At 46.4% G+C, this 26,271-nt stretch overlaps 1 protein-coding gene across 2 annotated transcripts in view; it reads right to left on the bottom strand.

Moving 5' to 3' along the window:
* The window catches only part of SNX4 (sorting nexin 4), a 480,207-nt gene that overhangs the window by 9,869 nt on the left and 444,067 nt on the right, over positions 1 to 26,271 (bottom strand). For both annotated transcript variants that reach the window (XM_078682437.1, XM_078682436.1), the window contains one exon: positions 20,799 to 20,913. In XM_078682437.1, the coding sequence (XP_078538563.1) occupies positions 20,799 to 20,913 (115 nt within the window). The remainder of the gene's footprint in view (positions 1 to 20,798; positions 20,914 to 26,271) is intronic.

Here is a 26,271-nt window from a genome sequence, read left to right as displayed (position 1 = left end):
GTGAGAGTATAGATGGGACCGGGAAGCTATGTACACAGAAGCAGAGAGCCTTAGCATGAAGAAAAATGATGAGGCAATGTTATCTGTTTCTGTTTAGCGAATATACACTGCTAGGAAATTGCCCACTGACAGGGATCGCCCAGGCAGCGCAGGAAGGCAACCCCGGGTAAAGAACCAGATACTACGTAAATGTGATTACATCACCCAGAAGGAGAGGGAACTTGCATGGCATGGGGTAGGCAAGAAAGGATGTGGGGGGTAGGCAAGAAAGGATGTGGGGGGTAGGCAAGAAAGATGTGGGGCATCAGCAAGAAAAAGCATGAGCTTCTGCAACAAGGAAGAGACCCAGTCTTATTTTCGGAGACACCCATCGGTCCAAAGTAATCTCTTTTCACTTGGAAGAAATCTCAGGCACATCCTGCAACTGGGGTGCCATGCAGCTGCTAGATCAATGAGTTTAATGAAGTGTTGGGGGCGCAAGCCCATGATGACAAAAGCTGTTGCTGCTGTAGTTGTCCTCTATTAGATCCACTCCAACGACTCATAGGACCGTTGAGACCTACAGAAATCAGCACGGCACCGAAAGACATGCCTAACGAAAAAGCCCATGGGGCAGAGGGCCTAACAGTGGCCTTTTATAAGGCTCATCAGGACAAAATGCTCCCACACTTGGTGAATCTATTTGAAGAAATGGCCAAGACGGGTCGCATGCCAACATCTATGAGGGAAGCTACAATAGTGACTATGCTTAAGCCCGGAAAGTCTCCTGAGTATTGTTCGTCCTACAGGCTGATATCTCTTCTGAACACGGATCCAAAACTCTTTGCCAAGGTGTTGGCAAACAGGCTTGCCCCACTACTCCCTCGTGTGGTGGGCCCGGAACAGATTGTTTTTTTTCTGGTTGGTCCTTGTCCAGCAATCTTCGCACTCTCTTCGGCACCATAGCGTGCATCAGTCACCACATCAAAGCAGCAGCCCCATTTATAGATAACGAAAAAGCTTTCGATTCTGTAGAATGGCGTTTTTTATATGCAGTCCTCCGGAAGGTGGGAGTCTGGGATATTTTTATTCAACTAGTGGAGGTGCTGGATGCCCCCCCGGTAGCCCAGGTAAGGATTAATGGAATGTATTCACGCGCTATTGATATAACCATAGGGACTAGGCAGGGCAGCCCCCTCTATTATATACGCTGGTGGCGATGCACGAATATCACTCATACCGGGGCATCCGCTCCTTAAATTGCAATCTCACTATCTCGGTCTATGCTGATGATGCGCTGCTATACATTAGAAACCCGGAGCAAAATCTGATTCAAATGCTGCAAGAGGTGGAACTCTTTAGCCAGCACTCAGGGCTTCACATTAACTGGCACAAGTCCCTTAAATTTCCGCTTACACCTTGCACAACCCGGTGCAGACTGCTTATCCCCTGGAGTGGACCACAGTACCGGTCATGTACCTGGCCACTAAAATTCATACAGATCCTGATCTTGCTCTCTCAGAGAATTATGGTCAAGCTGTACACAAACTAACGGAGGTGGTAGAGGCATGGATTAAGCTTCCTCTGTCAATTATAGGGTGGATTGCATCGAGAAAGATTGTGGTGCTTGCCCGCTTTTTATTCTTGTTTGCGAATATTCCTATCAATCTATCTCAATCCTTTTTTCACACTCTGTGTTTTATTATGTCCCGACTAGTGTGGGCAGGCAAGTAGCCTAGGGTTAGATGGGATGTCCTTACTAAGCCGTTTGCAGAGGACGGATGAACGCGCCTGATATGGAAAGATAATACAGAGCCGCACAGACTCTGCATGCTCACGAGCGACGGTCCGAGTTAATGGCTGTATTTCTCCATGGCTTGCCATTGAATGAGGCACGAGGCAGAGGTGCCCATTGTCACCCCTACTCTTCGCCCTCTACATGGAGCCGCTGGCACAGAGATTGAGACTTAACCAGAGGGTACAGGGAATCAAGTTCGGAGGTTATGTTCATACCATCAGTCTTTATGCCGACTATGTCCTGCTCTCATTGTCCAACCCGAGAGAGTCACTACCTGCATGCCTTGAGGACTTTAAATCTTTTGCGCAAGCGGCCGGCTTTAAAGTTAACATGAGCAAGTCAATGGCACTGGATCTGTCTTTAGAAAGATCCACTCGGGAGTTCCTGCAGGGGACGTTTCCCTTTCACTGGGAGACAGATGCAATCCCATATTTGGTGATCCAGCTGGCCCCCTCGCTCCCGGCCACAGTCAGCATTAACTATGCTCGGCTGAGTCAGAAAATTAGGCAGGAACTGGAGAGGTGGAAACATTACCCCTTGTCTTGGTTGGGGAAAGTAGCGGCAGTAAAGATGACAATTCTCTCCCAGATCCTATATCTATTTCGCACCATTCCCCTGCGGCCACCTGTTGGCTGGATCTAGCGGACGCAGTCGGAACTGGCTCAGTTTATTAGGCATGGCAGGAAACCGCGTCTAAAGCTGCGACTGGCGACACTTCCCCCTGAGAACGGGTGACTTGGCTTCCCGGATTTGCTCCTATACTTTCAGGCGGCGAATTGCGCCTCCTTGTGGAGTGGAGTAGATGGGAGTCTGAGAAGCATTGGCGCTTTCAGGATCAGGCGGTGCCAGGCCGCCCGCTACAGGAGAATCCCTTCCTTCGTTGGCAGCACAGACCTCCCAATCTGTATGCGTCGCATATCACCAGGGTCCCCATGGAAGTTTGGGACCACACCAATGTCAAGCACGAGCTTACTAACTTCCCGTCCCCGCTCACCCCCTTAATGGATAACCCTAACTTTTCCCCAGGAATGGATTCAGTGGCCTATTATTATTATTATTAAAACCATTTATTAAGCGCCTGGTTACCCAAAACAGTGTGTCCCCGCGCTGAACACTGCACAAAAAGCTAAGAGGACGAGGCAGAGGGAAACATATGAGGAGCGGAAGAGGCACATAGGTTAGGCCTGAGGAAGAGAAAAGTTTTAAGCTTTCTTCGGAACATACTCTCGGAGGGCTCCATCCAGAGACCAAGCGGGAGATCGTTCCAACATTTAGCCGCTAGAAATCTGAACGAGCGTCCGCCCATCCTGGCTTTGGCAATTTTCGGAAGTTTAAAGATCATCCTGCCGGCTGATCTAAGATCTCTGGTGGGGCGGTGTATCGTCAGTAGATTTTGAAGATAGGCTGGGCCTTTGCCTTGAGCTATACGATGAGCGAAACAAAGGGACTTAAATTTGATGCGCTCTCTTATCGGTAGCCAATGGAGTTTGGATAAAGCAGATTTACCTGATGCTTTGCGGGGAAGTTTAAGTACTAGGCGAGCTGCGGCATTCTGCGCACATTGAAGTTGGTGTAATCCTTTTTGGCTCAACCCTAGAAGCAAAGCATTTCCGAAGTCAAAGTGGGGTGTTACCAAGGCGTGGACAATGGTCTTTCTCGAGTCGATAGGTAAGAGGTCCAGAATCTTACGGAGAACCTTCAGTATACCGAAGCACTTGGTTGTAACTTTGTTCACATGGGTTTTATAGGAGAGATCAGAATCTAAAATGATGCCCAAATTGCGCACCGATTCCACCGGGCAAGGGGGGCTGCCCAGTTCCTTAGGCAACCACATGTGTGACCATACTGAAGCTGATTTCCCTACTACCAGCAGCTCGGTTTTTTCGCCATTAAGGCGAAGACAGTTGTGGTCCATCCAAGCTGCTACCGATGTAAGGCAGCTCGAGAAGTTGATGGCATCTTCTCTACACGCTGGCGTGAGTTTGAGCAGCAGTTGAGTGTCGTCGGCGTAGCTGACAATGCCCACCCCAAAACTCTCAACTATGCAGGCCAGGTGTGCCATATAAATGTTAAACAAAGTAGGGCTCAGGCTCGAGCCCTGTGGAACCCCATGGCCTACATTTCTGCGAGAGGATTTAAAGGGGGGGCAGTGCATTTGGAAGCTCCTGTTAGTCAAGAAAGACTCTACCCAAGCCAGGGCTCGTCCCTTCACTCCGATGTCCGCCAGCCGAGACAGTAGCGTTGAGTGCAGCACGGTGTCAAAAGCTGCACTAAGATCTAATAAAACCAACGCTGCTGTCTCTCCATCATCCAATATGCTCCTCAAACCTTCGGTGGAAAAAAGTAGGGCTGATTCTATAGAGTGACCCGCTCTAAAGCCCGATTGAGTGGGATGCAGGAGAGAATGTTCTTCCAAGTAGCTCATGAGCTGCTTATTCACCACCTTCTCCACGATTTTGGCGCAGAAAGGGAGAAGGGAGATGGGGCGGAGGTTCTGAAACTGGGTGATGTGAATGTTGGTTTTTTGTTTTAGAGGGATTACCTGAGCAGTCTTCCACGCGTCTAGTACCTGACATTCTTGGAAGGAGAGTGACACAATAAGACTAATCTGATCTATTATTGTGGTCTCCAGTACTCCTTTAAAGCGAGCAGGAGGACAGACATCGCTGGGTGAGCCAGATTGAATGCTGTTGGCAATGCTTACTAGATCATGTTTCTCAGGTGTAACAAAACAAGAGAGACAGGAGGTCTCCGTGAGGGTGTTTATGACTTCTGCGTGTTTAAACGGCTGGATTTCATCCTTCAAAAAGGTGGCGTGAATTTTATCAATTTTACCTATAAAAAAGTCTGTAATAGAATCGCACAGCTCTTCTGAGTAGGTGTCTTGAGCATCCAGCCTGGTAGGGACCGTAAGCTCTCTGTAGATGGTAAGTAGTTCTCTAGTTTGGTTCTTGGCTGAATCGATTCTGTTTTTGAGATAGCAGCTTTTTTCTGTTCTCAACAATTTTTTATAAGTATTGAGTTCTCTTTTGTAGTGCAATTTGTCTTCAGGGTTATACTGTGATCTCCACCTTCGTTCTAGGTTTTTACATCTGGACCTGGCCAGTTTGAGTGTTTCTGAAAACCAGGGGGCGGTTTTCGAATGCCTAGCAGGGGGCTGGGTAGTCCATGGAGCTATCTCATCGAGTGCAGTGGTCACCCATGTTTAGTATTTATTCCAGGCCTCCTCCAAGGAGCTACTTTGGGAAGGGGGATTTTTTTGAAGTGCACTTCTAAAAACTTCTTGGTTAAAATTATTCAATTTTCTTCGTTTCAGGGGGGGAGGTTTTGAAGAAGTGTTATCTAAAAGGGTTTTATCTACTGTAAACGGGATGATATAATGGTCCGACCAGATTGTTCTCACCGGAGTAGAGACATTAATACCCTCCCAGTTCGCGAAAATGGGGTCAAGAAGGTAACCATGTTGATGGGAAGGGGCAGTACATTTAAGGTTAAGGCCTAAAGATGTTAAAGCGGCAGCCACATCCTGTGCTTCCCTACACGCCATGTCATTAAAATGGAGATTGAGATCTCCTAGGATAATAAATTTTTTATAGCGAAGAGCCGCTTATGTAACACACTCTAGAAGCTGGTTGCCAAACTGTCCCGCCGCCCCCGGCGGTCTGTACACCAACAGCCCATGAATGACATCTCTCGGCCCTATTTTAATAGTGAATAAGCCACTTTCACTATTAGGTAAGATAACCTTCACTAGAGTGCATTCTAGCTCAGATTTGTACATGAGGGCAAGCCCCCCCCCCTCTTTGTTTGTGTCTGTCTAGACGAAGTAGACAGTACCCGGGAGGAGTTGCCTCAAGTGCCTCCGGAGACGAGTCCTCGTCCATCCATGTCTCAGTAAGGAAGAGAGCATCAAGGTTCTCCGTAACTAATAGATCGTGTATTTCGAACCTGTGTTTTCTCAACGACCTACAGTTTAATAATGTCATATTGACTTTAGGAGTATCATATGTGGTTATCCTAGGGGCTGGGAGAGCCTGTTTACATGTTCCGCATACCGGCGGCAGTATGTCAGCTTGAAATGCGTGGGCACATATGGTAATCGCATTTGGGCGCAGTCGCAATAACTCCTGCTGGGTGTAAGGTAGAGACAGCCTAGATGGTACCAACCTATCAGAGGAACCCGCCCCATGTCCCGGTCTGTCGCGGACGAGCGCTGACGGGCTGGACTCTGGCTTGACTCCGGCACGAATCCGGCGCGCCCGCTGAACGCGTCCACTGCGCGGAGCCATAGCCGTTTGTTTATATACTGGTGGCTCAGTCCACCAAGGGAGGGAAGCCCTACCCAAGATGGCCGCCGCCGTCACTCCGCCCGAGACCCAGATGGACCAGCCCTAATGTCAGCCAGACACTCTGGGGGGAGGCAGCGCTGGATTAAGTAAGTGCCAAAAGTAATTCTAGTAATTGTAGTAAAATCACAATTAAAAACAATGCCTTCACCCTCAAATCGGTGAGGCGCCAAGCGACGCGCAAATCGGCGCGCTGGTGCAGGGGGGGGGAAGGACACACTGGGCAAATCACACAAGTATTAAACATGCTGATAGCAAAGAAAAGAAAGACCGCCCGGCTCAAGCCTCAGGCGTTTAGTGCAATGTCCAAGCGATTCGGACGTTTTCCCTGTTTATATACTGGTGGCTCTGTCCACCAAGGGAGGGAAGCCCTACCGAAGATGGCCGCCGCCGTCACTCCGCCCGAGACCCAGATGGACCAGCCCTAATGTCAGCCAGACACTCTGGGGGGAGGCAGCGCCGGATTAAGTAAGTGCCAAAAGTAATTGCCTATGCACGATGAAGGCCGGCCGGGTGTAGGATCCTCTTCCACCTGTATGCAGAAGAGGGTGTCCTGTCCTTTCCTCTTTTCCGACAAGAGTATAGGTTGCCGGAGTCGGAGAGACTTCGATACTTACAAGCGCGACACTGGGCACTTAGTGAACATGACGTCCTTCGGCTGACAGGTGGCTGCTGCCATATGAACACTGGTTGATTACACGCAAGTCGGACAAAAACTCATCTTGGACTTGTACACTCATACTTATAACGCAGGGAGGGCACGTTGGGAGAGGGAACTGGGGAGGGACTTCAGTCATAAGGAATGGGAGGGCATATGTTATAGAGCCAGGCACTCCGCATATCATATGGGGCTTATACACTCACTAAAGTTGCAACTTATTGGTATAATACCCCTGAGTGGCTGCACGCGATGGATCATGCAAGGGACGCGACGTACTGGCGAGGCTGCGGTCAGATAGGCACACTAGTACACCTGCTTTGGGATTGCGCCCATCTTCAAGAATATTGGAAGCAAATTTTGGACGAGGTGGACGCACACTTTGACACAGATATCCTGCGCATTCCCTCCTGCGTGCTGTTAGGTTTGTCAAACCCAGTCACATATCCGCTACGCTCACGCAGAGGCCGTTTCATTGCTATTGCCTTGGGCTCTGCCATTCAGAATATCGTTACCCACTGGCGCACTGCACACATCCCCACATTTCAGGGCTGGCTCCACCGTTTGTGGCTTGTGTTGGGTATGGAGAAGCTTTCCCTGACATTGGCAGGGGAGGGAACGAAGTACGCAGAACTGTGGCAGCCCTTTCTGTCCCTGTTGGCCTCAGAATTCCGAGAGGTTACATGTCCCCGCTACCTGCGCTTATTACGTCTCTCTGATGTGGAACGGCCGGCGATGGACTAATGGGGGTGTGCGCTTGGACGGGTTGAATGGTGGACCTGGAACATGGTAGGAGGGAGGGAAGGGGTGGGTTAGGGTGGGAGTTGGGGGGCTTTGTTTGATTATGCTCTTTTTTCTACTTAAGGTTGTTTGCTTGCACATACAGTACACCCTTCAGCGGGCCTCCTCCTGCAACGTGGGATGGTCTAGCCCGTTTCTTGTGAGCTTTGGGTCCTGCTACACAACGAGCGATGGGGGCTATATGGACAAATGCTTTTTATGTATGTGCTATGACCTTTCAATTAAAAGATTTAATACTAAAAAGAGATAAGTGTTGCTTGTTTTGCAGATATGCAGCTATCGCAGCAAGATGTAAACGGATAGAAGCATAAGCTATTTCTGACCGCTGCAAGTGTAACAAATAATATATGATTTTTTGTATGGAAGCATCAAGAGGATTAATGTTGTTATCATTTCAATAAATAACAAAGCACTTCCATGTAGCTGCATAACAAGCTCTTGTAGTAGGTCTTCTGGCCTCTCTAATAATGTTCATACAGTCTGGTGGAAGATTCAGACAACCAAACTCTATGACTTCAGGAGCCAGATCGCTGGGTTCATTTCTTTGGGATCTGGGTGTTTGATTTTTCCATGGCTCTGTATGAGGAGATTGGATGTGAGATGCAGCTTTTGATGTGGAATTACTGATAGCTCCAGCAGGGTTGTGAACCAAGGTTGATGGGCCCATGTGGGAGCTACTAAAATCAGTGTGAGGGACGTTTGCCTGAGTTTCCGAACCACTAGTTTAATGAGTGGGAGAGGCGGAAAAGCATAGGCAAATATCCCTGACCAGTTAATCCATAGTGCATTGCCTTTAGAGCGCGGATGTGGATACCTGGAGGTGAAGCTTGGGCATTTTGCGTTTTCGATGCCTACGGATAGTGACTGCCATAGCCATGGATCAGGCCGGTGTGCAATCTGAATGCAAAAACATTTAAGAATTTGCTTGGAAGCATCAAACCATTTCTAACCAGATCAAAGAAAGGCTTCTTCATATATTCCGACATGCTTAGTACATCCATCCTTGCAATTTCCCACATAGTGTGAACATACCGTCCTAAGAGACACTCCACATTGGCAGTGCACAGGCCTAAGATTAGCCCAAAGTAAAAAAACTTTGCTTCAGTCGAAATATATGTACTAACGTTCAAGGGATTGTAGGAAAAGGACGGAAGTTCAGCTTTACTGATGATTCGTAGACCACCAATCTCTCCACAGAACAATGCATGGACAGGAACTTCAGATCCAGCACTATGGGCTGTTCCTCATGTTTACCTATGCATCTTATGAACACCAGAAACACTGCTGACAAACTAAGTAATTTTACACCATGCTGACATTGGCAAAAAAATCTAAATGAATATCTCCGCTTGTATTGGAATGTCTTTATAAGTCATTAGGTCAACCCACCACATTATAATGTACAGGTACTGCAAGTATGTTATTAGCACCTGCAACACCTGCACTCACCACAGCACAGGATCACTACTATACATTCATTCATAGGCACAGTTTGTTCAGTTATGATTATCAGTAAAATAATTAACTTACCTAAAAGTGTGAAACTCGTGTATTTATCGCCTGATAACCACTCAAAATTGGAAAAAAAGTATTTTGCTACTGTATGCCTATATTTGAAAAGAAACATTCCTATAAAACTATTGTTAATTTGTACTGACTTTAAATGTAGCCATTCAAATAATTTTTGCTGGCTGAGATCTAATGCAGAGGCAAATATGACTCAGAGAAGGAAAAGACCAGCATCAGGGAAGGGTACCAACAAGATAGAGTGGTTCCCGTGAGCGGGGCCTTATCCACGAGATAGAAAAAGGGTTCTCCTTCCGGTTATGTTTTTTGTGGTTTTTTTTTACATGAGGTTCCTTAAAGAGACTACTCCCTGTAAGGAGGGATGCCTTTAGGGGTGTCATTTTGGGCACGATCCAAGAACAACTTGGAGTTGTGCTTCCTCAATGCTTGCAGGCACAAAGAAGTTGAAGTCGAAGGATAGAAATCATAGCCCAGACACCACATACTGATGTCATGGAGGACCCAAAGACATCTTCTTTTAACATCTTTTATAGGGTTTAAACCCCACGACTTTAGGAGGAGAAATTTGACCTACTTGTTACTGAAAATGTTTGGGGGAATGATCAACTTTATTGATTTTGGGATAAGAAAAAAAAACAACATTACAGCATGATTAGTCATTAGCAATTGGCACTTTAGCAAGTACCAGCAGTGGATGTATGCAAACATGCATATCGGTCCCGTTCCATAATGCACAGACCACACAATCCATGTGTTTAAAAAGACATAAGACCCAATCATCCCAATTGCTTTAACCATTTGCCCCAGATCCATTTGTGTCTAGCCGGGCACCCCTGGCCTCAAATAAGAGTTTCTCTTGGGCGGCACACCAGTCCCCTCCCCTGCGCCATTTAGCTAATCTTGGGGGGTTAGATTGTGCCCATGCAGCGGCTATGTTGCGTTTGGCCACCATAGTAGCCGTCCCCAGGAAGAGTTTATCTGCTCGGGACCCTTCTATGCCCTCAATGACACCCAGAATAAGGTGTAGGGGGTCATGGGGTACCTTCCAGCCTAGGACGTTTTTGAGTTCAGATTCTAATGGATCCCTGAATAGGGTGAGGACAGGACCAGACAATGTGATAAAAATCTGCCGGCACTTGTCCCAGGCGCGTGCAGTTCGGTGAAGGACGTAGGCCTGTCTTATAAAGGCACTCTATATAGTATAGTTGAATTAAATGGAGTCTGGCTGAGGTGGTAATGGTCTGGGGGGGCCTTTGAACCCCTCTAATGCTGCTACCTCCCCCAGCCACATGCCCTGCAGGGAGGTGTTTGGTGACTCAGTTTGTTATCCCGCTGCGTATGTCGCAAGGCCGAACGCCAGGACAGTAAGACCGCTCGGGTCACCCGACTGTAGAGCTCTGGGTACTGGAATGCCATTTAGAATTGCATGGATTTGGGAGAATCTCATGTCTTTTAATTTGTTTCTGTAAGCCGGGTCAGACCAGCCCCCATTAAACCAGTCATGAAGGCCGAGCACTCGGGTGGCTAAATAATACAGATAAAGATCAGTCATGCCCATGCCTCCATTAAAGGGTGGGATTCGGCATCAAGCGAGGGCTATACGAGGTATCGTTCCTCCACACAGAAACCTAGTGTCCATGCTATCCAGTTCTTTAAACCAGTTCCGTGGGAGGTGGAAAGGGGTGTTTTGAATAATGTATAAGAAGCGTGGGATGATCATCATTTTGAACGGAGCCACTCTTCCAAATGTATGTAGTGGTAAGGTTTTCCAGCGTTTGAGATCTTCTTTAGCCTTCGTGACAAGTGGGGTAATATTAAGCACCCATTCTAGTTCGGGAAGTAAGGCTATCCATATTCCCAGGTATTTAATCGGCTGCAGCCTGATGGAGATGGTCGATTGCCAGTCGAAACATTCCCTGGAGAGGTGTAGGGTACCAGGGTTGATTTTGCCAGGTTCAGACGGAGACCCGAGACCTGTTCAAAGGCCCGAAGAACTTGAAGACACAGGCCGGAACTGCCAGGAAGAGCAGGACATCGTCCGCATACAAGGCAATTTCGTCGACGTGGTGGCTTCCCCAAGACCAGCCCTGGATCAAGTCATCGGTCTGAATAAGGCATGCCAAGGGTTCCATTGCCAGCGCAAATAGGTGTGAGAGGGAACAGCCCTGTCTTGTACCCCTTTGAATCGGAAATGCCTCTTAGAGGTCCCCATTGATAAGTACCCTAGCTTTGGGTTTGGAGTACAGGACCCGGACGAAGCAGCGGAAGTGCTGACCCAGTCCCATAACTGTTAGTACGTCTTCCAGGTAAAGTCAATCAACCGTGTCGAAGGCTTTTTTCAAAGTCGACAAGGAGGAGAGCTAGATAGGGTGTAAGTGACTGGAGATTTGCAAGTGGCAGGTGGAGGCATCGTAAGCAATGCCTGTTACTACGCACCGGCATGAAGCCGCATTGGTCTAGGTGGACCAATTTATTAAGGAATGGACGCAGACTTTGGGCCAGGATCGAAGTATAGATCTTTACCTCAGTGGTAATTAGTGAAATCGGGTGATATTCTGCACAGGCCGATGAGGGCGGTTGAGTCTTGGGGATGATCACAATGGTCGCCACGTCCGTCTCGGGGGTAAATGCCCCTACTTCTGCGACATAGTGAAATAGTTTGGAGAGATGGGGATCAGTAGGTCTCGATAGGCGGCATAATATTCTTGTGGGAGACCGTCTGGGCCTGGCGTTTTCCCAGATGCTAGCGAGGAGATTGCATTGCTTATTTCTTCTGGGGTAAAGGGGAGATCTAAGCCGACCGCCTCAGTCTCTGATAGGAGTGGGAGACAAACATTTATCTGGTCAATCAGACAAGGAAGAGAGGTTTCAGGCTTATGGGCAGAATAAAGTCGGGAGTAATAGTCAGCGAACGCTTGTGCTATCGCGGGTGACGCCTGTTTGATGGACCCGGAGAGGTCGCGGACCTCGGGGACTATTTGGTTCGCCAGGGGGTACGACGCCAATCTGTGCAACAATTTCCCGTTCTTGTTAGCCCAGCCATACACTCGGGCGACAGAGGAACGCCATAGCAACTTGGCCGATTCTAGCAAAATGTGTTTAATCTTTACGCTTATGAACACTAGTTGCCTGTCATGTGAGTCATCTGGCACCCGGTAAATCCGGTCACCAAGCGGGTTGCCTGCACCTCGAGAAGGGCCAGTCCGTTATTCTGGGATAGTCGTTGTGCCCGGAGCTGACCTTTGGCTACTCCATGGAAAGTAACTTCACCTGCCTCCCAGAGGGTGCTCGGGGAGGGAGCTGAGTCTAGGTTGATGAGGAAGTATTGGTGGAGTTCTTCTCCTATTGCTTTTTTGACCTCTCTGTTTTGTAGGAACCAAGCGTTTAGCCTTCATATCGGCCGAAGCGTGTTGGAGGAGTCGTCTAGGTGCAGGAGAAGGGGCAAGTGATCTGAGATTCCTTGGGGAAGGATAGCAATGGCAGTTACTCTATGACATTCGGAGGCGGGCATGAAAAACATGTCGATTTGCACCTGTGTGTGGTGTGCCGCTGAGGTGTGGGTGTAATGGGAGCTTCGGGGGTTCCAAGTGCTCCAGATATCGCAGAGGCCCAGGGTAGTCATCCAGTCGAGTCTTATTGTGTGTGCTTTACTGCCAGGAGAGGGTGAACCTGTGGTGTCGAGCTCAGGCTGCATGACTGCATTAAAATCTGCCCCTATTACCGTCTGTCCCAGGGGCAGGGCAGAGACGATATCAGTTAGTTGTTGCAGCGGTGATGAGAATGTGGCAGGTGGGACATATGTGGATATTAAGTTGAGGATGTTCCCATCTAGCATCCCAGATATAGCTATGAGCTGGCCTTGTGAGTCTCTAGTGGCGTGGGTGAGAACAAAGGGAAGGTTACGCCAAAGAAGGATAGCTAACCCTGCGGTCGCCAGGAGGTGGGTTTCTTGGAATATGAGTATGTCAGGGGTGTGTCGTTGAGCATACTTCAAGACAGCTGTGCGCTTGATTCTATCAAGAATCCCATTGACATTCGATGATAGGACTCGGAGTGGATTGCTCTTGTTAACTGTCTGCGTCACACTAAGCGTGCGGCGTTAAGGAGTCACGGGCGTTGGCCCTGCCGGGGGCTCGAATGGAGCTTTGAGAGGTTGCGGCTTGGGTCTCAGTCGTGTAGTGCGTGGAGTCGAAATCCATGTGTGTTAGTCAGATGTTAGAGTGCTGTGGACATTGAACAAAAATAATAATAAGAAGAAGCACAAACCTAAACAGTGGACAACGGTCCTGGCCCTCCCTTCCCTACCAACACCCACCCTATATTTCTGGAACTGAAGCATCTGTCGCCCTATGAACTCAAAATGAACAGGCTAAACTAGAACGCTTAGCTTAGATGTTGCGTGGTGGACTCCTCTCTTATACAGGATGTGGCCACAGCATCATCAGATTTCTCTGAGTTTTGTAGTTTGCTGGGATGTGTATCCTGGTTTCTGGTGGATTAAGGTCTGTTGGCACTGTCGCTATGTGTGCCCGTGATTCTTTAGATCATAGGGTTTCGGGAAAGGTCAGAGTCCACAGCCACCAGACCCAGAGTTCTGAAGGGGCTTCAGTCAGCGGAAAGGTTATCCAAGGATCCATCTTGTTGCCGGGAATGGGAGCCCGTCAAGCTGGTGGTGCTTTTGGGGCCTCGGACGGCTAAGCCTGGTGATCTATATGCATCTTTGCGGCCTCCAAGGCCCCTGCATGACTGTGTGCGCCTTCTGCGCTCTTTAGGAGATGGTGGTCCAGTCGCCTGGGATTGGGGTTGCACGGGTGGGGAGGTGGGACGAATCTAGAGGGGTCGCGCTTCGGTCAGCCAGGTCCAGGCAGATTGTGAGGATTCGAAGAAGTGCGCTTTGTCTTGAAAAACAACTCGAAGATGGGCCGGGAAAAGCAATCTGTATTGGAGGCCAAGAGCGCGCAACTTCTGTTTGACGTCAGTGTATGAGCATCTTTGGGCCTGGCCCTCCTTGAGACACGGGGCTTCACTGCACCTCTTACCCAGCAGGTGCAATACAGCTCTCCACCGGCGGCGCCGGCACTCCCGAGAGTCGAGGTTCGGCCTGCCACGTTGCAACGGCCGCCAGGCAGGTCTTGGGAGCAAGGCAGTGGCAGGCGGGTGTTGCAGCAGCCAACCAAGGTCGTCCCGGGGTCGAGCGCTCACCGGAGTCTGCGGGTAAGGCACAGGGCATCTGATGTTCTACGGCAGTTCCATTACAGCTCACCTCCAACTGCTTCAGCGCTTCTCGAAGATGAAGTCTGGACCGCCATGTTATAAGGGCTGCCCCGCGGGAGTAAAGTGAGATGGCGGTGCTTGGTGGCAGGCGGGTGTTTCAGCGGTTCCACTCACCACAGAAAGTTGTCGCCGCCATGGTGGGTGGATGTCTGTCACCAGGAGAAGGACTGGGATGCCGATGGCTGTGGAACTTGGAGTGGATGACGGAGGGGTCCAGAGCACTCTTAAGAGTGCGACCGCTATCTTGACTGCTCAGACCACACCCCCGTTACTGAAAACTTTGTGAGGGATTTTGGTTGACAAAGAAGAAGAGCTCTGGACCTGCATTGATCGGGTGCATAAAAACAGAAACTTATATCAGTGCGCCATACAGTGCGTTATCTTGGCCAGCATGATCACATCCTGGGCTGATGAAGCTGCGAGTTGGTCTTGAGGTGCCAACTGGAGGCACTGGAGAACTGTTGCTGTGGAAAAGGGGTTCTCGAGCCTGTTGGGTGCCTTGGGATATTCAGAAGGTGCGGTAGCTGGAGGAAGAAGTATTCACCATAAACTGTACACTGCAACAGTGTTGTGAACATAACAATTTTGTAAGTTTATGTGAACAGTTAAACCACTTACTACAGTTGAGAATAGATTTTATGTAAAGTCAAAATCATGAATTGTCCTTGTTTGATCCACCTGTTTGCTTTTCTAGTTGATAAGTCTGATTTCTGACATTTCTGATTTACTAAAAAAAAGTACCACAAGTAGATCCACTTGGATAGTTGAGATAATTTGTAACAGATTCTTCATAAGTAGTAGAACCTTTTGCACGAGTAGGTGTAGGATGGAGGATAACAATGATCTGGGCAGGTTCTTTATTAGAACTAGACCTCTTGCTCAAGTTGGTGTAGGAAGGAGGATTTCTATGGTCTGGGCACAATGTCAGGCAGAGAAACCTGACCATGCAACCATTCTGTCCAATATCTAGTACCCGTATTGTTTTTGTGTAATGCACATTTACACAAACACCCTCACAGGTACAGACGAGTTGATTCAGAATTACTGAGTCACTAATGTGCAAATGAAAGTGGCTGACATTTCATTCCTCTCATAGGCTGAATAACAAAAATACTTTGCCATACTAATACTGCTGGAACTTGGAGAATAGCTTCCTTTTTTCAAGGCTTATGATCAAACTTTCTCTTTTGGAGCTCGGATAAGCAAAAGATCAGAAAAAACAAGAATCTGAAAAAGAATGGGCCAATACTTTTTGTTCTGCATTTGGCTTTAGCGAGGCACGCCAGGAACACAAAGATTGCCTCCTAACTCAATGGCGACAACTATGTGCTTCTAACTCAGATTTAACCTTCACAGTTATAACTGGTCAGATGGCATGCCTTCCCTTAGGATGATCTTGAAACCTTTCCTTGAGTCTCCTGTAATAACGTCTTTGAATTGCTAAATGCAAGGTCATAATGCCCAAGGAGAACTTAAAAGCTTGATGCACTGAGTAAGGCCAAAGCCATTTCCATTTTAACAGCTTTATTCGTCAATTTACAGACATAAAAGCATTTCACAAAAAATACAAATGGAATTAATTATATAAAAAAACATGAGTCATAAAAAGACATGCATTAAAACACATGAATAAAACTGCTTCATATTCCAAGTTTATACGATTCGTTAATTGAAGAAGTAGATCACACTCTTAAGCAAACCTCTTTTAGGGGCTGGTCGTGTATCTAGTATAGCGAGTTCTCTTAACCTAATTATTAAAATCTCGCTAGAGAACAACTTACAAACAATTAAGATATATACAAAACTCATCGCTAGATACTGTACCATTATAAATTAGTTTATTTCTGCAATATGCAACTATATAAGGCACAGAAGATCACTTGCTATATTCCACGTTAACCTACTCAGTGGTATAATCATTAGTTTAGAGCGTCTCAGTGTTTACCCTCGCTCTGGGTTATCAGGCGAGCCCTCAAAGTCTATGACCAACCTAGAAATGTTGCCATTGCTATTACGATGGGCAATGAGATGTCAGTCCGCAGGATGTGTTCTGCTTCTGCTGCACGCCTCGAGCCCAAGAGCCTGCAAATTGGGAGCAACCATACCTGACGCGGGACAGCATAAGCAGCACAGACAAAGGATATGGGCCAGGGATTCGTTACAGGTTCTACACCCCGGGCATGAAGATACTTCCTGGACTGACTATTTTACAGTAAAAGTTCTCACCTGGAGAGTTCCCACCCTGAACTGGAAGTACAACTTACGGCCCAATGGTTTAGTTATTATATCCCAGTAAGATTCCAGCTTTGGCGTGGCTTTATGATCCAGGAAAAGGCCAGTGAGGGTAGATGCCTCCTTTTTCCTGATGTTGTTAACCTGGAACCAATCCCAGTACTTAGCCTTCAACGCCTTTTTTGACAAAGTGAGAATTTTGAGGGTCCGCCCAATTCGAGATCATGCCTATATCCTCCAATAGATCTCTGACAGCCCGTAGCCATTTGATACGATGTGAGGTATCAGCCCTTATTATTTTTAGGAAACCTTTCGCGTAGCCTGCAAGTTCTAGTGTGGTCCAAAGTCTCCTCCAATACAGGAAAAGGCGAAGTTGCTACCACTGCGATCGTTTTTTTACCTAGATCAATTAATAATAGGCACATTGGGGTACTCTGGGGTAATCTAGTGTTTTTTTTAGGAACCTATTTTCTGAGGAGGTAAGAGCTACGAGGTTCTCACACCCCCAGAGTTCCGAGCCATATAGGGCTGAGCTGACAGCCTTCAGATGATAGATTTCTAAAGCTGGACTAATGGGCTTAGAGTGGGAGAGATTATGTTCCTGTACAAGAATCCCTGAGATCTGCCTGTGTTTAAGGGACGCTAGTTCGATCTGGTGATCCCACTTCATGTTTTCTTGGAAGTTCACCCCTAAATAGGTGAACTCCTTAACTGTTTCTAGCGGACCATCCTTCATTCTGACCCCCCCCCCCCCATATGGACCTTACGAGCATTAAAAGCCATTAACTTAGTCTTAGACACGTTGACCTCCAAGCCCCTCTGTGAGCAAAAGTCCTCAAAAATTTGAGGGCTTTCTGCAGCCCACTCGGGGTCTTGGACAAGGTCAACGTGTCGTCGGCGAACATCAATATTGGTGTTTTTTCTCCAGCTAGTGTGGGGGCATCAGTCGGCGTTACACCCATATAATCAACTATTCCGTTAATATATAATGAGAATAGCGTAGGGGCCATAACGCAACCCTGTCTCACACTCGTTCTATAGGGAATAGTTCTGTGACTTCCCCCTGCCCCCCCCACCCCCCATTCTAATTTGGGGCGCTATTATCATCATGAAGCCTTACAATCAGTGTCAGGAGATCTGGTGAGAGCCCAATCTGGTGTAGGACAAGCTATAACTTCCTGCGAGGAACAAAGTCGAATGCCGCCTTGAGATCCACAAAGGAGGCATAAAGACTGCCCTTTCCTAACGTCACAATCTTCCAGTGTATCAGAGTAAATCTGAACACCTGGTCGATGGTGCTTATGAATGCTCGCAATCCAGCCTGCAATGGGGATAAGACCCCAGAGTCCTCGATCCATTCCTGTAGTCTATTTAGCACCATCCTACCAATTATTTTATGGAGACAATCGATTAGGCTGATGGGCCTGTAGTTCCCCGGACTTGATTTGTCCCCTTTCTTATAGACAGGGATGATTTCCGCGTTCTTCCAAGAAGTGGGTATCGGGGCGCCTTGTGCAATGGCATTCGATAATAAAAATATATATTTGCACCATCTGGCTTTGTCATGAAGAAAGACGTCGCCTGGAATGCCATCAGGCCCTGGTGCCTTTCCGGCCAATAATGATTTCAGTGCGGTCTCTACTTCGGCCTTGGTGAATGGTGCCTTCGGGTACAACTCACTTGTGAATTCAACTTCACCATTGTATAGGGCTGAAGCATATTGCGGCTTGAAGTAGTTTACCGAAGGCCGAAGCTGTTTGGTGCTGGGGGAGCTAATGCGGTCAGCCATGGGTTGTATCTCTTGTGCAAAGCAACAGTGTGGAATTACTTCTACTGCATCCTCTTTATGGAATTGGCAGATGCCAGTGTCAGAAAGTCTTTTATTAGTAGCCTTTTGAATCCTGAGTATTACAATTATTTAAGAACCTTTTGCAGTACTTGCAAATTAAAAAAAAGCCATTGGAGAGTACTGAGTGGGGCAGGGCAGCGACACTGCAAAAACAGAAATTGTATGCCACGAAGGTGATGCAGAAACAACATAAGATTAAGCAAAGGCAGAAATAATAAATTATTACTAGGAAAGGTGTAGAACCATGATGCTGATAAATAAACATTCTACAAGCACTCTTAGGCATTTGTCTGACTGAAAAAACACCAGTGGAAATGTTAGAGCTTGTGGCTGCAGTGTCTCAAACATAATTCATAGAGGTATGGACACCAAGAAGGAACTCAGGTTTTACTTCTAGCATGAGGGTTGTACAATAGGGATTTCCAAGGATGGACACACAGACAAGAGAACTATATCCTCACGGTTTGGCCTGTGGTGCATGGCAAACAATCAATTTACTGACAGGTCAGATATCTGCTTCTCCCATGCCCGTATCACTGGTTACTGAGGTTCATCTATCTGAATTCATAAGGACACCTGTAATCTAAAACCACCTAGTATCCATCATGACATGCAAGACTTCTTGTGGTAAGTCACGTTCTTAGCCTTTCATAAGCCAAATAAGCATTTGATAATTGTTTGTATATGGATGAAACAGCTTGATGCCTTCCAGCGTCAAAAGTGATGGCAATGACTAACAACCTCACAAAGCTGCCATTACTAACTTTTCAAATAATAAATATGAGATTCTTCCTGAGGCAATCAGAAGTCACGAGAATCACGATGATATGAAACCACCTTACTCTGTTGAATACCACAGAAAGAACAGAAATGAAGAGAAGGCATACACCAGTAAGGAATGTGTCCATCACAATTCAGTCAAGGAAAAGCCTGGCCCATCAACAGATTTTCCTTTAGTCCTCTGCAAATATCCTGTTGAACTTGTACACAATCAGGGGGTCCCTTCAGATCTGTGATTGGTCCTCAATGACCAACAGATACCATGAGGTTCAAAAACCTTTGAATCAAAACTATTCAGCAGACTTAAAAGAAGCTTCCTTAATATATGCTGAACACCAGACAAATGTGGACATTCTGCCTTAATCAAGAAGATTGCAATGACTCTCCAATAAACAGAACTTTTCTTGCTGGCTCCCAATCAACTTGAATAAGTTCCATGTATCCCCGGGAGATCCTGTTACTGGGTGGTTTGTCAGGTAAAATAGACTTTCATGCATAGGTCTATATGCCACACAAAAGTGAACTAGCAGATACAAAAGCTTACTTATCTCACAGACCCACAAATAGGAATTTTAAGAGCCTTTGAAGAGAGAAGAAAGGGAAACTTGTTCTGAGGTGCTTGATGCATCATGCATGCCCACCTCAGTAGTAAGAGGATTTTTCTCCAAGTCTTAGAAGTCAATTTCTACAAAGCAATGTAAAAACGATAGGCTTCCGAAGGTCATTTTGATAGTACAGGTATAGTGGACTCATAAATTTGATTGGTTTCTTATTTCTTTGTCTTTCATTCTTATGGAAAATTAAAGCTATTTTTGTTCACTTCACTTCCTCCAGCCAATGACTAAATCATAACTGTAAGTGACTCAACTTGTGAAAATGCTAGCTTTTTTAGCACAAAAGTCATAGATTTATGGGTCTAGCCTATTTGAGGCTCAACATCAATGTTAAATGTTTTGTTTACATTCTACAGAGAATATTCACGACATAGGGAATCTATCATACCTGTTACGTGGAAACTTTGAATTAGGAATGTTGTTGGGGGCTCACATTGGTTAAAAGGTGTCATTCCCGCTATCAGTGCTGTAACAACATCAACATAGATGTTGTATGCTTCTTGTACTTATTACAGGCCAAAACCCAAAGAAGCTTCTTGGAATCATCCCTCTTCTCAGTGCTTGCAGCAGAGGTAAATCAGACCTACACAGGCATCAGACTGTTCAGCAAGAGAGTTGGTGGCAAGATGTGTCTGATTATTCTCTGAAACGCAAGTAGATCAGCTCTACCCGCTTTCAGAAAATGACATGCACATTGCTGATCTCTTCACAGTTTCCTTGTTGGTAGAAACAGAACCATGACATTCAGAGTCATTGTGGGCATGTAGTAAAGAAAGGTAATTAAAATTATGCCTACCTAATAAAGGGTATCTTTGATGGCTTTTTAATATTTCGTCTAGAATAGCTACCAAACATCAGCAGAAGGGGGAAAATGCAAAACATGATTAGTCATTCCCATACAACTTTTTCTACTACAGTGCACAGATTCATGTATACATACCTTTTTGCACATACTAATCTGCATCACAGCGTAATTTATGAGTGCTTCTTTCAAGTCATGATTCTTCTGCTCTCTGAAGCGATCAATATCTTCCCATGCATTCTTCACAAATTCCCTGCAAAGAAATGTGAATAATTGTTATATTTGAGGCTTAAAAGAAGAGGTAATGTAAGACCAAGAACACAACTGTTAGGATAGGCTATACACGTTTTTAATCATGTCTAGAAAATGCGCCTGTCACCTGACTGCATACATTCAACAATTGTGGAAAAGTATTCTGCCATTACAATGGAAACTTTAAAAGAATTTAAGTGGCTGCATAGTGGGAATACACGACCTTATGACAGGATCTGAGTGACTAACAGAAAACAGACTGAGACACCAACATAAACGCAGCCTCAATTAGTGAATTAAGTAGATAAAGAAGTGTCCCAACTTTTGCAAATTAGGGCAGTTTTTAACTTATTAAGAAATGCTGTATAATTTTGTTGCAATGAAGGAATGAATGTTGCACTTGTAGAGTGCATTGACACTCGTAATTGAGCATCCTGGCGCAATGCTGGGGGCCAACGGGAAAACTTACGTCACGGCTCTAAATTGGTTAGATAAGGGAGTGACCTAGTGCATCAGGGGCAAGAAAAAGCCAGGTCTTTAAAACAAATGTTTGAATACTTCTGTTTCCATGAAACAGAGAGATCTGGGAAGATGATGCAAAGCTTTGGCACCCAGCACCATGAAGGACTTTTCCCCTCTGGATTTCAGTCTAAAACCGGGAAGCCTCAAAGATTGGCGTCAGAAGATCTCAATGTTCTCTGGGTCATGTAGTGGCAGAATCGGACTGTGATATATTTGGGCCCAGGGGACTAGAAAGCTTTGAAAACGAATAGTACGGTCTTGAATAGGATTTTTTTGTGGATGGGTAACCAGTGGAGTTGTTACAGGGCGGCCGACATGGAGCTCCACTTAGGAAGTTGCAGTACAAGTCTAGCTGCCTATCTGGAGCTTGTGAACTAGCTGTTTGGAGCAGCCTGCATAAAGGCTATTGCAGTAGTCAAGTCTTGACGTCGAATTCATTTCTAGACATAGCGTGGGTCATTATTTTTGTTAAATAAAATTCTGGCTATGGCTAGGGAGGGTAGCAAAACAAACAAGAGGATGGTCGGAATGTTGCACAATATCAAAACATTCACCCCCAGTCACAGATCTGGTCCTCGGAAGCTTGTTTTCGGTCCATGGAAGGCATGGCTTGGCAGTTCGGGCTGGACTGTTCCCATGGGGCACAGGGTCAGACTGATTTGCATATGGCCATGTCTGAACTGGGGTGGCAGAGTGGGCTAAAGAACGGTGATGGATTAAACCCAGATCTGTTGACTGGGTGTGAGTGTTTGATTGGTTCAGATGCTCCGTCCATCACCACCCCCTTTTGTACCACTTTGTTCGCCATAAGTTGGCAGGGGATGCTCAGACGTGAGTCCCTTGCTCACTTTGCCACTGGGTTCAAGCAAGCCGGGCTGAAGACGGCGGAAATGCCAGAAACCGGTCCTCGGAAGCTTGTTTCCGGTCCAGGGAAGGCATGGCTTGGCAGTTCAGGCTGGACTGTTCCCATGGGGCACAGGGTCAGACTGATTTGCATATGCCCATGTCTGAACTGGGGTGGCAGAGTGGGCTAAAGAACGGTGATGGATTAAACCCAGATCTGTTAACTGGGTGTGAGTTTTTGATTGGTTCAGATGCTCCGTCCATCAACACCCCCTTTTGTACCACTTTGTTCGACATAAGTTGGCAGGATATGCTCAGACGTGAGTCCCTTGCTCACTTTGCCACTGGATTCAAGCAAGCCGGGCTGAAGACGGCTGAAATGCCAGAATCCGGTCCTCGGAAGCTTGTTTCCGGTCCAGGGAAGGCATGGCTTGGCAGTTCGGGCTGGACTGTTCCCATGGGGCACAGGGTCAGACTGATTTGCATATGGCCATGTCTGAACTGGGGTGGCAGAGTGGGCTAAAGAACGGTGATGGATTAAACCCAGATCTGTTGACTGAGTGTGAGTGTTTGATTGTTTCAGATGCTCCGTCCATCACCACCCCCTTTTGTACCACTATTGCTAGGGGACATGTCTTTTTATTTTTTTAAAAACATATTTTATTGAGTTTTGTAGTATCAAACCATACAGTTATTTTTAGATTTTCGTTACATAACTCTGTGGAGCTTAACACTACATCTTTAAACGTTAGTCTTCTCAGGTATGTACATAAAAGTCCATCTGGAACATTGCTCATTATATATGCAATAAAACTCGAAACTATCCCTCCGCTGATTTGAAACACATGCTCTTTGACTGCCCCCTCCTTTCTCGCTTTTGGTTTTTAGTTTGGACCCAAATCAATAACATTTTCAATACTCATGTCCCTTCTTCTATCTCCACTATCTTTTTAGGTTCCTTACCACCCTCCTGGCTCTGCCCTTCCTCTAGTCCCTCATTAGTTGACTTACTACTAGCAATAGCCCTTCACCTAATTACTTCTAATTGGAAACAAGCTGAGAAAGTTACGTTTAAGGCTTGGTGGAATGCTGCGTTTTAATCATAGACTAGACACATGCAATATCTCCCCAATTTCTTTATGCATTAAAATAGATCTTTTATGGCTACCTTTATCCTCATATCTAACCAATTCAGTCTCATCTCGTTATCCTTTAGTTCATACCACAGACAAAGTTAGGAAACCCCCTTAGATTCTCCGTTATACTTTTATTTCATATTCCAAATATTTACCTTTTGATATTACTCCCTTTATATCTTTCTGGTTTTACTTTTTTGATATCTTATATTTACATTTTGTACTTACCATTGTTATTATTGATAGATTTTGCTTATGGTTCAGGTAATGTTCTTATTGTATTTTATTGATTTTCTATTGATCCTCCCTCTCCCCCCCTTTTTCTTTTTTCCCTTCTCCCCCTTACTCCTTTTTTCACTCAATATAGATAGTTTTGCATTGTAATTCTTACATATCTGATATTTCTTTTTATGTGCTCTACTTTTTTCTTTTCAATAAACTTCAAACTTAAAAAAAAAAATTCAAAACTATACCTCAACTTCCCCCCCACCCCTAAGGTTACAGTCTCTGCCCGCCCATTACACACTGTCCTAGACATATATTGAGCTGTTACCTTATTAAATGTGTTTGTTCCTTACATTCGACATTACATCCATTCCTAACATTGGTACGGAGCACATATACTGCACAATTCACTTCCGTACCAATCATTCGTTTCCTAGGTCACAGAATCCAAATCTTGTGATCGCATCCCTTCCAACATTACTTCCCATTCGAGGGAGATCAGGTTTTTACGTGGGCCTCTTATTTCTTCCCTGCGTAAAGCCACACCTTCCGCGCCACTCCAGCGTAACAATTCTGTGTGCCAGTCTCGCACTTCAGGGGATTTACGAGATTTCCATTTCATAGTTATATTTCGAATAGCTAATAGAAACGCAAGGTTTACGAAGCGGTGCTGTACTTTATGAGTAGTGGTCTGGGTGTGCAGTCCCAAAATGCATTCCCCCAGTGTATCAGCGATGGCAAGCTGCGTGGTCGACTCTGTCATGTGTCGAACTGTATCCCAGTATCCCCGTATCTTTGGGCATCCCCATATCATGTGTAGAAAGCCCACTCCTTCTAGAAGGCATCTCGGACACAGGTGTTGCGTTTGGGAAAACATCTTGTCTAGTCTGTTCGGGGTTAAATACGCACGGTGCAACACCATTGTTTGGATAAATTTGAATTTGGCATTGCGTGGGATTTTCCTGGGGTGTTTCAATACTATCGACCAGTCCTTCTCCAAGATTTCTTTACCCATGTCCAATTCCCATAAGGTCTTCAGCGTGTGCATGGAGACTCTAGTATGTGTGCTAATACCAGCATGCAGCCACTTAATCAAATGACGCCCACCGCCCATGTAATATACCATCTTAATCAATTCGTTCTCTGGGGGGGGGCAGTTCTCTGGGGGGCCCAATGCATCTTAATGTATCTAATCAGCGCTGCATGCATTACGTACAAATGTGCCGGGGCGCCTGTCTGATGAATAAACGTGTCATAATCCATCAGTGTTTCCTCCCCGGCGTCAATTTGTGTTTCGTAAGCCTACCACTTACTGCACAAGTTACTACTTGTGTAACGATATATCTGTAAGAGACATTAGTTAGTGATAGATTCCTTACCTTAGGATATCCCCAGGCGTCAGACTGGATCCGGAAATGTTTGAGTAGCAGTACCCTTGCGCGGCGGTAGGCGTCGTCTGCGGCTCCGCGTCTGTCGTCGGCGTCGTGGGCGCCGTGATGACGTCGTCGGAGTACTTAGACGCCGCCTCCGCGTGCTGACGTCAGTTCTTAGACAGAGCTTTTCCGCACCAGAAGCGCTGAGCCATGTTAAAAACCAACACTGGTGCCATTGAAATTGGGCGCTGAAAGGGGGTAACCCTAACCCTAGATATCGGTTCGCAGAACGGGGAGGATGGGTGGGCGGTAAGGAATCTATCACTAACTAATGTCTCTTACAGATATATCGTTACACAAGTAGTAACTTGTGCATCTGAAAGAGACACGTTAGTGATAGATTCCTTACCTTAGAATAGATACCCCAGCAATACCAACCCCGGTGGTGGGTCTGCGAACCAATAATCACACCAGAAAGTCCTGGAGGACAGAACGGCCAAAGAAGCCATCCCTCCGGACTTGGCTGTCGAGGCAGTAGTGTCTTGCAAACGTGTGCAGCGATGCCCACGTAGCTGCCTGACAGATGTCTTGTAAGGGCACTCTCCGGCCCAGGGCAGTTGTAGTCGCCGTGGCTCGGGTGGAATGAGAAACAAAAAGGGTATGTGGAGGGTCAAGGGGAATGTTTAATGACCTGTCTGCTCACTCCCCTACAACGAATTACAAAACACACAAGAGAGCAGACCAGGTCCAGGGGGTGTTTACTAGCAGCGGTGACCGTGTGGCACCGTGGTGGATGCGTGAAAACATGATGTCGAAGACAAAGAGCTGTTGAAGGCTAAGACAATTCCCATCAGACCACCCATGTGGTGGAGTTTACGTCATGTGGGACTTGCTAGTCTTGCCTTCCCAAGCCCGACCATGTAGTGTCGGTGCGAAGATAAATATCAAAAAAGTATAATCATGATGTGCATCCTAAAATGATGTAAAAAATGTGCAGTGCCCAAATAATAAACAACTAGATAAAATGAACTACGCTGACCTCAGAAAACGTTTCATGAAGAGGTCGGGTGTCTAGATTAAAAACACGCCTGGTAGCAGGACTACCTTATGGCGCTGTGCAGTATGGTCTGTAATGTGGTCGACATGTTTCAGCCGTTAGGGTAACTAACCCGGCTTTCTTCAGGACCTATTAAATAAAGATTGGCTACTGCAACTGTCTGCTAAATATTTGTGTGAAAAGAATGACAATCACAAGAATGT

This window comes from Lissotriton helveticus, chromosome 3_1, assembly GCF_964261635.1.
Source record: "Lissotriton helveticus chromosome 3_1, aLisHel1.1, whole genome shotgun sequence".
Lineage (NCBI taxonomy): Eukaryota > Metazoa > Chordata > Amphibia > Caudata > Salamandridae > Lissotriton > Lissotriton helveticus.
Note: the sequence above shows the minus strand (reverse complement) of the source record. Positions and strands in the feature narration are given on the sequence as shown.